This window comes from Mercenaria mercenaria, chromosome 12 (genome assembly GCF_021730395.1).
Source record: "Mercenaria mercenaria strain notata chromosome 12, MADL_Memer_1, whole genome shotgun sequence".
NCBI classification, from domain to species: domain Eukaryota; kingdom Metazoa; phylum Mollusca; class Bivalvia; order Venerida; family Veneridae; genus Mercenaria; species Mercenaria mercenaria.
Genome location: NC_069372.1, coordinates 66,975,216 through 66,988,778, shown reverse-complemented (window position 1 = coordinate 66,988,778; position 13,563 = coordinate 66,975,216). Strand labels below are relative to the sequence as shown.

Here is a 13,563-nt window from a genome sequence, read left to right as displayed (position 1 = left end):
ACATTCCAATGGCTTCGTCGTGACATAAAAAAAAGAGCTGTCGGAGGACAGCAACGCTCGACTATTTAACACCCTTGTCGCTTAAATTAAATAAGAAAGTCGAAAAAGGGGCATAATTTAGTAAAAAATTAAAATAGGGTTTATGGAACCTGCATAGTGTTATCAGCTCATGACAGAGGACAAGTGTATGAATTTTTCAATCCATTCCCATTAGTGGGTACTGAGATACCAGCTTATATAAAAGAATTTAACCCAAAAACTCCTAAGTTAAAAAAGGGGCATAATTTTGTAAAATGCAAAGTTGAGTATTGCCCTTTGCACTGCACGTCTTCATGACAGTAAACAAGTGTGTGAGTTTCAATCCTTTCCCATTAGTGGATACTAAAGATACCAGCTTACATACAAAACTTAAACAAAAATTTCTATGTTGAAAAAGAGCATAATTTTGTAAAAAAGCAAATAAATTTTAGGGGGACCTGCTTTGTGCATGTCACTATGACAGTGAACAAGTGTGGTAAAGTTTCAATCCATTCCCATTAGTGAGTACTGAGATACCAGCTTACATACAAAACCTTAAAAAAAAAAAAATTCTAAGTAAAAAAAAGGGGCATAATTTTGTAAAAAAGCAAAATAGAGTTATGGAACCTGTGCAATGTAAGTCATTTATCACAGTAAATAAGTGTGTGAAGTTTTCAATCCATTCCCACAAGTGGTTACTGAGATACCAGCTTACATACAAAACCTTAACCAAAAATTTGGCATAATTTTGTAAAAAAGCAAAACAGAGTTATGGAACCTGTGCAATGTAAGTCAGTTTATCACAGTAAATAAGTGTGTGAAGTTTCAATCCATTCCCACAAGTGCAGCATGCCCAGTCACGCAGAATCCTGCGTTTTTCACGCAGAAAACACAATGTGCACGCAAATTTTTCGATGGCCGTGCGTGCAGGAACGCATATTTGTTGTGGCCGGCAAATAAACGAATTCGGCTCAAAAATTGGTGGTCGCTAACCTAAAACCCGGGTAACGCTTGCTTTTGAACAGAAAACCAATAAGCTTCCAGCGGCAAACATTTTTGCGCCAATCTAGATTACTCCAAATACATCACAAATAAAATGGCAGACGAGCTGAAAAACTTCATTCTGGGTGGAAATATTAAATTGACCTCAGTGCCATATGAAAGGCCGGGTTTTCACTACAAATAGGCATCATACAGCATTAGTTCCTGAGGCGTACTGTTGATAATGTGCAAAAACAGAATGGTCATCGAGTACTACTGTAAGCAATGCCTAAGCCAGAGAAAAGCTGCTGAAGCATTAAGGCCTTAGACATTCGTAATAGTTAAATACTGTTCTTTATGTCTTAGCAGCATATAGTAAACAGGCTAGGCCTATTTTAAAATACGTATGACTGGTTTACTGAATAAATACTGTAAACTTTATCTAATTATCTGTTGCTTTTAGTTTTCATACCAGTACATATGTTCATGTTTTGGGAAATTCAGTGTACCCAGATTTTTTAAGCCTGTACCCACTTTTTCCAAAAGTAGTGGATACAGGTACCCACTTTTTAAAAATCCTGTGGGCATGCTGCACAAGTGGTTGCTAAGATACCAGCTTACATACAAAAACTTAACCAAATCGGGACGCGGACGCATGGGCGAGTCCAATAGCTCTACTATTCTATGATAGTCGAGCTAAAAAAAAACCCAGCTTCACTTCACATGCTTAACAACAATGTTACAATGACCGATGCCTTACGGTAGAATACTTCTTGCGAGATGTAGGAAACAAATTCTGGCAGACAGAAGTGTAGACTTCTATAAAGGGTAAATCTATGCGTCTCCACTAAAGAGCACAAAAATGAAGCTTCCGTTGTATATTCCAAACAAATGCCTTCCAATCTATTAATGATTCTAGATAATCCTAACTTCTTGGTATTTTAAGATGTTGATTGGCTTATCTCTGGATGCACTTATTTTTGACGAAAATCATCCATGGTTTATACAGAACTTTCAAAACAAAATTCAAGTACTTTTCAAGGATATTTTCCCATTTTCAAGGACTACAAAACTGCAGGTGACGCATTTATTTCTTATTTCTTTTACTCATGACGAATTTTGTCGATTTTCTACTAAATAAACACTGCAACAACAACCCAGACATGACCTTCAATTCAGAACAGATAAAGTTACACATTGTGATAATTGCAATTTGAGTACTTAAACCTGTCCTGGTACTATACTGTACTATCCTTTACTTGTCGGTAAGCCCTATCAAGTCAAGTCAGTCAATTGTTTGTCTGGTCTTTTTGATATTTTGGTCTGATCTGTTATTTTTTCTGATCTTCTATTCGCGGAACATCAATTCAAGGACAATTTATAAAAATTTACTCGTTTTTTTTTTTTTTTTTTTTTTTTTTTTTTTTTTTCAAGAAGGAGTTTTTGGCAGTTTCAAATTCAAGTACTTTTCAAGTACTAGGCATCAAATTCAAGTACTTTTCAAGACCTGTGTGAACCATGACCATCAACAGACAAAGATTGATCACTTAAACAGTTCAGTTAGAACTTTGTTCTTGGGTGAACTCGACAAGCAAATGATATGCTATCATGCAACAAATTAAAACTTAAAGCAAACAAGCAATAGCAAATACAACTGAAGCAAGCAGCAGCACAATATAAACATTCTTCAGCCTCTGAAAATTTCAGGTATGTTTAGTTTACACAATATTCAAGAAAGTATGGTCCATTGGATATAGCCATGAAAACTTTACAACTTTCAGAGATTTCCGAAATTGTATGCAGTCAGCAACTGTAACAGTAGTTTGAATGAAGCATGTCATGCAAGTGAATTAAACCTTTTATGCAGATTTTAAGACCATCCATCAATTCCTGCATAGAGGTTTGGAATGTACATCTCGAGTAAAACCTTGTCAATGCCTGGTTCATTGATGCGATCACTCCACCTACAGAACGGCCTTTCTTGGCAGAATCATGGTAACTGTCGATACCAACTACCATCAGATTCCTCAACTATATTTTTAATTACAGTATAATACATATTACATTATCAGGTCACTAAGAATGTCCCCTTCAACTCGAAATGGGATCATGTTCAGTCAGAAAAGAATGTATCACTGAAGAAAATCCTAACAAACAAATCGAAAATGGCTACTAAGCACGCCATTTTCGGACTACATGCATACATAAAGCATGCAAGGATTCAGACTTGTGTGCACACCAGTATTGAAATTATAATACATACATGTAAACTACAGAAAGAATGGAGAGCATATTTGAAAATGTTTTTAATTAACGGGCATCAAGACATTTCATTCTGTAACATTAACAGCACATGATCAGCATCTCCTAAACAGTAACTTTAAAAATGTTCAGAAAAACTGCAATCAATTCTATAATATGTATGTAGCAGATATAACAATATGAATTTTCGGTATCATGAAAGTTCAAGTGAGGTCAGAAACACCACCCTAAATCAACCTTTTTTTCCAGATTTATGAACAACTGCTGGCAAACTGTTATCTCCATTGCTTTGCATACAACTTGCTGGTTGGAAATCATCATCTAAATTCATACACCAAATGTTACAAACAACCTTGTAATAAGAAACTACCAAAACATATTTCTGAACCATTCATCCAGCGTGGTATGTAATAAGCAATACTTACAGGAATATCTAAGGCCCAGACCTCACCACCAAGTTTACAGTTGAGTTGGATTGCAACTTTGGTAGCTACACTCATCATCATTTGCTTCTTGGATAAAGTTCTGGATACAATCACCTGACTAGGCACTGTAAATAGAATGAAAATACAGGTCATGTTCTAAAGATGTAAAACTGAAGGCAATTTTAATGTATTGCTCACTTGAATGAAATGGGTACATACTGCTTGTAGTTCTATTGCTGGTTTTTAGAAAAGATTTTTTTTAAAGTTTCCCCTAATCCAAGTGAATATAAGGGCGCGATAAATTTTGACCTTGGGGGCAGGATTTGAACAAATTTTATAAAGACCATGATTTTGATGATTAAAAAAAATTCTCCAGATTTTGTGAAATCATTATGAAATTTGGCAAGCAGTTTAAGTTTAAAAGTCCTTCTATATACATGCAGGAAAACGTTAACCACATTCTCCACCAGCCAGTCTTCAATGAATGGGAATAATTTCAAAAATCTTAGTAGTGGGTCATCGCCCAAGGAACATTTGTCAAATTATTTTGAAATCCTGCAAGTGTTTCCTGAACAGATTTTTAATGTTTTCCAGTTCCCATACCACGGCAACCAAATTTTCTGAATGGAATAAAATTATTTTTAAAACTTTGGTAGAGGACCATCCACGCCAAATCAAGTTTCATAAACTATCACCAAACTGTTTTAGAACTGATGTTGCAAAGAACAGTATGGATGGACTGAGGATGTATATATATCAAGTGATCAAAATAGCTAAAACCATCTAGATCACAAGTTGCCTACATATTCAATTTCAGGACACACTTTTACAGCTGTGAACCTGGTCAAAGTGTATTTCTGAGAAGACACTTGTATGGTATAATGCACTCTGTAATTCTACTTCAGTAGCTGGTCTGAAGATCACACTAACTTGTAAAATACAGCCAATTTCAAGTAAGAGGCACGCTCGATTTAAACTTTCATTCTACATTTTACAAATTAAAATCTTCGGTATATACTAGAAGTAGTATCTTGGATTCCTACAGCTTTCATCATTATCATAGTACATTTGTGTTGTTTGTGTTAAAAACAAAGTAAGTCAAAATATACCAACCAGGATGGTCTACACATGTAAACTTCTTGATAGCATCATATCTATCTTTCTTGTTTGTAGGAACAATACACATAACAAGCTGTGTTTGTGGATCAATATTCTGTCGTAACGCTCCAAGGTATGATTCATTCCTGTCGTCATTCAACTCGACACTGCAAGTATATTAAAACTTTTACTAAACACCTATGCTTTCTGATCATTTTGCCAAATTGAAATGGATCAATAGCAATAAAAATATTACCATTAGCTTCCAAATAAATTCATTCTGCTAGGCGACAAACTGGGAGAATACTTGAAATGTTATAAATTTCCCAAGTTATCAGCAACTTTGTATATCATACACCTGCAAACTTTGGTATAATCTGATCATTGAAGATGTAACTATTGAATAGTGCAATTAAAAGGAGGCAACATAGTTTTTGTGTCTATTCTAAAACAACGGTAAAAGCTAAATCAATCAGACATTCTTCTTGTACTTACGGCTGTGGTCCACTGATCTTCATCCCCATAGGAGGTCCAACACGGCTCAATGTTTGAACAAAGTCCTGAGCCTGTGCATTATTTCTTCGGGTGAATATGACAACCCAATTGGTGAGATTAACTGAGGTAATTAACTGCTTTCCTCTCATATCCCTTGACCAGTCAGCATCTTCTTGTTTGTAGGACAACTATTTAAGCAAAAGTAATAATTATTTGGTACCAAACTAGACCAGAGACCAGAAATGCATTAAAATGATAATAACAAGGCCGTCTGAAAGACAGCTAAATCCCCCGCCACTGTTTTGGATAGTGAAAGGGTAAACCTTTGACCCTGACCTGTGACCCTGACCTTGAACTGATATGGCTGACTTATGAATTCTGCACATCATCTTGACGAGGTGATCATTTGACCAAAGTTTCATGAAAATCCATCAAGTGGAGATACAGAGCTCAAACCTTTGACTCTGAGTTGTGACCTTTACCGTGAGTTGATAGGGCCGACTCGCAAGTTCTTGACGAGGTGATCATTTGAACAAAGTTTGATGAAAATCTTTAAGGGGTTTAGGATACAGAGTGGACACAAAGTGAAAGGCTCACACCTTTGACCCGAAGTTGTGACCTTGACCTTGAGCCAGCATGGCTGACTCGCGAGTTCTGCACATCATCTTGAATAGGTGATCATTTGACCCAGGTTTCATAGATAAGGAGATACAGAGCGCACACAAAATGGAAGGCTCCAACCTTTGTCCCAGAAATGTGACCTTGACCTTGAGCCAACATGGCTGACTCATGAGTTCTGCACATTGCCTCGATGAGGTAATTACTTGACCAAAGTTTCATGAAAATCCTTCAAGGGGTTTAGGAGATAAAGAGCGGACACAAAATGGAGAGCTCAAACCTTTGACCCAAAGTTGTGACCTTGACCTTGAGCTTGCATGGCTGACACGTGGGTTCTGCATATCGTCTTGATGAGGTGATCATTTCACCAGTTTTATAAAATTCCTTCAAGGGTGTTTAGGACATTCAGAGCAGACACGAAATAAAAGGCTTACACCTTTGACCTTGAGTTGTGACCTTGACCTAGAGTTGTGACCTCAACTTTGCGCAGACATGGCTGACTCATGAATTCTGCACATCGTTTTGATGAGGTGATCATTTGAACAAAGTTTCATAAAAATCCTTCAAAGGGTTTAGGAGATATGGAGCGGACACTAAAGTTTTACTGACAGACGGAAGGACGGAGATCATTCCTATAACTCCCTACCACTCGTGGTGGGCGATTAACAAGAACATTGCCATGTAATATAGAAGTCCCCTACTGTAACTGGCATCTACCATATTGACCATTCTGAAACTTAATAGAGAACCAGTCGTCTATGTCATATTTCATGAAAACAAGTATGCCCACAGGCAGAATGTCTAGTCCACCAGCTGTCAAGTTTAACTTTGACCTTAGAAATGTTTCTTGCACATGACACTCCGTCTCATAATGGTGAACATCTATGCAAAGTTACATCAAAATCCCAACATGCATGAAGAAGAAATGCTCCAGACAAGCTTCAATTTAACCTTTGACCTCCATGACCTTGATCTTTGAGATAGGAACATGGGATTTGCACAAGACATTCCTTCTCATTGAGGTAAACATTCATACCAAATATAAACAAGATTGGTCCATGCATGTCAAAGCTATGGTCCGGCCCAAATTGGACAGACGCATAAATAATTTACATACACCGACCCGCCAAAAGTGATGACTACATAGAGCTCACCACATGCAGGCTTGACAAAAATCTTTTGCACTAGTAGAAAGTCACCGAACAACCTATCTTTCTTGACTGATGGATGGACAGACAAAGGAACAAAACAGAATGGTCTGTTTATTCTACACACTGCTTTCTATCTACAAATTCTACACACTGCTTTCTATCTACGTCTCTGGTTTCATGAAACAAGAGGACCATGATGGTCCTGAATCGCTCACCTCTTCCCACATGACCCAGTTTTGAGTATGACGTCGTTTTTTCTATTACTTGACATAGTGACCTAGTTTTTGAGCTCATGTGACCCAGTTTTGAACTTGACCTAGATATTATCAAGATAAAAATTCGGACCAATTTTCATGAAGATCCATTGAAAAATATGGTCTCTAGGTTTTTCTATTATTTGACCTATTGACCTAGTTTTCGAAGGTACGTGACCCTGTTTTGAATTTTACCTAGATATTATCAAGGTGAACATTCTCACTAATTTTCATGAAGATCTAATGAAAAATATGGCCTCTAGAGAGGTCACAAGGTTTTTCTATTTTTATACCTACTGGCCTAGTTTTTGACCGCACATGACCCAGTTTCGAAACTGACCTAGATATCATCAAGGTGAACATTCAGATCAATTTTCATGAAGATCCATTGAAAAATATGGCCTCTAGAGAGGTCAAAAGATTTTGATAATTTTAGACCTACTGACTTGTTTTTGACCGCAGCTGACTCAGTTTCAAACTTGACCTAGATATCATCAAGATGAACATTCAGACCAACTTTCACATTTTTCATATTTTTACAGATCCCATGAAAAATATGGCCTCTAGAGAGGTCACAAGGTTTTTTATTATTTGACCTACTGACCTAGTTTTTTACGGCACGTGACCCAGTTTCAAACTTGACCTAGATATCATCAAGGTGAACATTCTGACCAATATTTATGGAGATCCATTCACAAGTATGGCCTCTAGAGAGGTCACAAGGTTTTTCTATTTTTAGACCTACTGACCTAGTTTTTGACCGCACATGACCCTGTTTCGAACTTGATCTAGATATCATCAAGATGAAAATTCAGACCAATTTTCATACAGATCCAATGAAAAATATGGCCTTTAGAGAGGTCACAAGGTTTTTCTATTATTTGACCTACTGACCTAGTTTTTTATGGCACGTGACCCACTTTCGAACTTGACCTAGATATCATCAAGGTGAACGTTCTGACCAATTTTCATGAAGATGTCATGAAATATATGGCCTCTAGAGAGGTCACAAGGTTCTTCTATTTTTAGACCTACTGACCTAGTTTTTGACAGCACGTGACCCAGTTTCGAACTTGACCTAGATATCAAGATGAACATTCAGACCATCTTTCATACAGATCCCATGAAAAATATGGCCTTTAGAGAGGTCACAAAGTTTTTCTATTATTTGACCTACTGACCTAGTTTTTGACTGCACGTGACCTTCTTTCGAACTTGACCTAGATATCATCAAGGTGAACATTCTGACCAATTTTCATGAAGATGTCGTGAAATATATGGCCTCTAGAGAGGTCACAAGGTTTTTCTATTTTTAGACCTACTGACCTAGTTTTTGACAGCACGTGACCCAGTTTCGAATTTGACCTAGATATCATCAAGATGAACATTCAGACCATCTTTCATACAGATCCCATGAAAAATATGGCCTTTAGAGAGGTCACAAGGTTTTTCTATTATTTGACCTACTGACCTAGTTTTTGATGGCACGTGACAGAGTTTCGAACTTGACCTAGATATCATCAAGGTGAACGTTCCGACCAATTTTCATGAAGATCTTTTGAAATATATGGCCTCTAGAGAGGTCACAAGGTTTTTCTATTTTTAGACCTACTGACCTAGTTTTTGACCGCACATGACCCAGTTTCGAACTTGGCTTAGATATCATCAAGATGAACATTCTGACCAACTTTCATAAAGATCCCATGAAAAATGTGACCTCTAGAGTGGTCACAAGGTTTTTCTATTTTTAGACCTACTGACCTAGTTTTTGACCACACGTGACCCAGTTTCGAACTTGACCTAGATATCATCAAGATGAACATTCTGACCAACTTTCATGAAGATCCCATGAAAAATGTGACCTCTAGAGTGGTCACAAGGTTTTTCTATTTTTAGACCTACTGACCTAGTTTTTGACCGCATGTGACCCAGTTTCGAACTTGACCTAGATATCATCAAGATGAACATTCTGACCAATTTTCATAAAGATCCCATGAAAAATGTGACCTCTAGAGTGGTCAAAAGCAAAAGTTTACGGACGCACGCACGGACGGACGACGGGCACTGCGCGATCACAAAAGCTCACCTTGTCACTTTGTGACAGGTGAGCTAAAAAATTGGCCTACCTACCTACCCAGAAAACTGGTAATTTTGGATATTATTCGATAATTTTTACATCAATGAGGAATTGAATCCCCTTTTGAAATAATCAGCATTTAAACCTATAGCATGTAAAGCGTCTGCAGCGATGAAACTTTCATCGGAAATTGCTTAAATTATTTTGGTCTTTCTGGTGTTTGACGCAGTTCATGAATTGGGTATATTGCCCATATGAAAAAATTATCTCAATATTTCCTAGGATCGCATCAAATTAGTTGCACTAGTGTAGCACATGCTACTGGCAGTTGCAAGTGGCCTTACTAAAAGAGTTATTTTATGTATTTAGGTATACTTGATAGTAATGGTTAGTGAATTTGACTAGTGCTTGCCCAACAGTCATATTTTATTCAGTTTTCATACTGTTTCATTGTGCCACATTTGTATCCCCTATCTGGGACTTACTTGTTGAACCTGATAATAGCAGAGCTACCGGCGCCGCATTATGGTTAGACGTATGAAAAAGAAAACGAATAGAGAGATCTTACTGTGTATACTATCGAGTTGAGAATTTGTGGTACTTTTTGGAATCGGTGTTGTTCGGATTTTTTCAAGTACACTATGCACATAGTAATTAATCAGTGAAGATGTCAGTAGACGCTTACTGTTTACGGTTGACAAAAGCGTCTCGCTTACTGCTTTGAATATTGAATAAAAGTGCGAATGAGCGTTTGATAATACGAAGTAAGTGCTAAATACATTTTCTACGAAGAAAAAAGAAATAAAATACAATATTTTCATTTCGAAATGACTTTCGTCACGCAGCCATTACTGAACTTTATTATGTATATACTTATGTTTGTCTGATGACGTCGTAACTCCACAATGGTGTAGTGGTTAGCGAGTTCGTGTTGTAATCCAGAGGTCGTGAGTTCCAGAGGTCGTGAGTTCGAACCTCAGCTGGACCAGATTTTTTTAATATTTTTATCTTTTTTTATTTCATTTTTTTTTTGTATTATTATGTGTTTTGAAAATATTGTATGACTAAAGTCATTCATGTGAAATTTAACATGTGTTAACAACTGGCGATGAATTATCAACAAACATCAACAAGAGGACCATGATGGTCCTGAATCGCTCACCTATCTCCACATGACCCAGTGTTCAACTGAGTATGACATCGTTATTTCTATTATTTGACATAGTGACCTAGTTTTTGAGCACATGTGACCTAGATATCATCAAGATAAAAAATTCTGACCAATTTTCATGAAGATCCATTGAAAAATATGGCCTCTAGAGAGGTCAAAAGGTTTTTCTATTAATTGACCTAATGACCTAGTTTTTGAAGGCACGTGACCCACTTTTAAACTTGACCTAGATATCATCAAGGTGAACATTCTCAACAATTTTCATGAAGATCTCGTGAAAAATATGGCCTCTAGAGAGGTCACAAGGTTTTTCTATTTTTCGACCTACTGACCTAGTTTTTGACCGCACATGACCCAGTTACGAACCTGACCTAGATATCATCAAGCTGAACATTCTCACCAATTTTCATGAAGATCGATTGAGAAATATGGCCTCTAGAGAGGTCACAAGGTTTTTTCTATTTTTAGACCTATTGACCTAGTTTTTGACCCCACGTGACCAAGTTTCCAACCTGACTTAGATATCATCAAGATGAACATTCTGACCAATATTCATGAAGATCTCATGAAAAATATGGCCTCTAGAGAGGTTACAAGGTTTTTCTATTTTTAGATCTACTGACCTAGTTTTTAACCCCACATGACCCAGTTTCGAACTTGACCTAGATATCTTCAAGGTAAACATTCTGACCAATATTCATGAAGATCCATTGAAAAATATCGCCTCCAGAGAGGTCACAAGGTTTTTCTATTTTTAGACCTACTGACCTAGTTTTTGACCGCACATGACCCAGTTTCGAACTTGACCTAGATATCATCAAGGTGAACATTCTGACCAATTTTCATGAAGATCCATTGAGAAATATGGCCACTAGAGAGGTCACAAGGTTTTTCTATTTTTAGATCTACTGACCTAGTTTTTGACCCCACATGACCCAGTTTCGAGCTTGACCTAGATATCATCAAGGTGAACATTCTGACCAATATTCATGAAGATCTCATGAAAAATATGGCCTCTAGAGAGGTCACAAGGTTTTTCTATTTTTAGATCTACTGACCTAGTTTTTAACCCCACGTGACCCAGTTTCGAACCTGACCTAGATATCATCAAGATGAACATTCTGACCAATTTTCATGAAGATGCATTGAGAAATATGGCCTCTAGAGAGGTCACAAGGTTTTTCTATTTTTAGACCTAATGACCTAGTTTTTGACCCTACGTGACCCAGTTTCGAACTTGACCTAGATATCATCAAGATAAACATTCTGACCAATATTCATGAAGATCTCATGAAAAATATGGCCTCTAGAGAGGTCACAAGGTTTTTCTATTTTTAGACCTACTGACCTAGTTTTTGACCCCACGTGACCCAGTTTCGAACTTGACCTAGATATCATCAAGGTGAACATTCTGACCAATTTTCATAAAGATCTTGTGAAATATATGGCCTCTAGAGAGGTCACAAGGTTTTTCTATTTTTAGACCTACTGACCTAGTTTTTGATGGCACGTGACCCAGTTTCGAACTTGACCTAGATATCATCAAGATGAACATTCTGACCAACTTTCATAAAGATCCCATGAAAAATGTGACCTCTAGAGTGGTCACAAGCAAAAGTTTACGGACGCACGGACGCACTGACGCACGGACGGACGACGGACACCGCGCGATCACAAAAGCTCACCTTGTCACTTTGTGACAGGTGAGCTAAAAAAAAATCATTGTAAAACAAATACGCCCCCCACCATATAATGGGTAGAGGAACTGATTAAACAAAGAGGTAAGTTTTAATTATCATAGCCTGTAATTTTTCAACATGATTAAGTTTTTTGCCCTCAAATTTACTCTTACTTAACTTCTTGTCCTAAGAAGTACTGTACTGCATAATAATATTATTAAAACTTAAACCAACTTCCTAGCCAAGACCTAATAAAAGCTGTGAAAAAACTTGCCTCTCCGCCCATCTGAAAGATCTTTTCCTGTGGCATCACACGTGAATTAAGCGTCACCAGCGAGTCTGAAAACTTGAGACCCCAGCCACCCATCTCTTCTCTAACCTTCTGATTCCTGTTGTCAAATAATATACAAGTATGTATTTGGTGCCAAGTAGCTGTCAACTTACTAGTTACTATTTGGGCCGACATGGGAGAAAATTTTGTACTGATTAATCAACTGACATATCAACAATATAATGACAAGACTGCTCTACAGAAACAGACTCATTAGTGTAAATTTCAAGGTAAGATGCACACTTCCTTGCAAATGACATCTCATTTTCCTTACAACATTGCTGGAAATATTTTGTTCATCTATAGTCATTTTGTTTTTTGAATACATCTATATTTCAGAACTTGCATCAATACCACACAGACTATGTCATCAACATAATCTGGACAACCTTAGTGCCTAGTGTTCTCTTTCCTTCAATACCTCATTTTATTGCCTAGGTAACAAATAATAGATATTCTAATGTCTTCAGTCAAAAATACCACTTTTAAAATACTTTTCTTGGTTTATTTTTAGCACCGAGACATAAAACAATCTTCATTAATTTAAGTTTTAGCATCAGGCAGGGCCTAGAACAAGTATAGATACCTATTTATTTGGGCAATAAAACCACTCAGTGTTTTTTCTCTTCCACTTGGAGCAATTCTTGTGTGCACAGCAACATCTTTCATTACTGTGAAATCTGCTCTAGCATCATCACTAAGACCTGAAAATTTTAGATATGAAATCAGGAAATTTAGCTTTTTAATCACTGACATTTGGATTATTTCTATGATAATTACTGGAACAAGGAAAAGCGACAATCTTACCAGCTTCATAAGTCTCAACATGGTGCAATATTCTCTCAAATCACTTAATGTACCACCATTTAAACACACATTACCTTTTGGTATATCAATTAAATTCAGAAAAAATCTTTATCACACTCTTCCAAAAAACAAGAGCTGTCCATAAGACAGCCAAGCTCGACTATTCGAAATATTGTCCCAGAAGCAGGAAAATATT

The 13,563-nt window shown here is 37.0% G+C and overlaps 1 protein-coding gene across 4 annotated transcripts in view; it reads right to left on the bottom strand.

Moving 5' to 3' along the window:
* Positions 1–13,563, bottom strand: part of LOC123534878 (piwi-like protein 1) — a 56,565-nt gene that overhangs the window by 15,805 nt on the left and 27,197 nt on the right. For 3 of the 4 annotated variants that reach the window (XM_045317336.2, XM_053520260.1, XM_053520261.1), the window contains exons 10-14: positions 13,147–13,264; positions 12,504–12,618; positions 5,280–5,467; positions 4,800–4,951; positions 3,687–3,811 (exon numbers count right to left, since the gene is read on the bottom strand). In XM_045317336.2, coding sequence (XP_045173271.1) covers positions 3,687–3,811; positions 4,800–4,951; positions 5,280–5,467; positions 12,504–12,618; positions 13,147–13,264 — 698 coding nt within the window. Of the gene's footprint in view, positions 1–2,855; positions 3,031–3,686; positions 3,812–4,799; positions 4,952–5,279; positions 5,468–12,503; positions 12,619–13,146; positions 13,265–13,563 lie in introns of all 4 variants that reach the window. The other variant, XM_045317335.2, reaches the window with a different exon arrangement.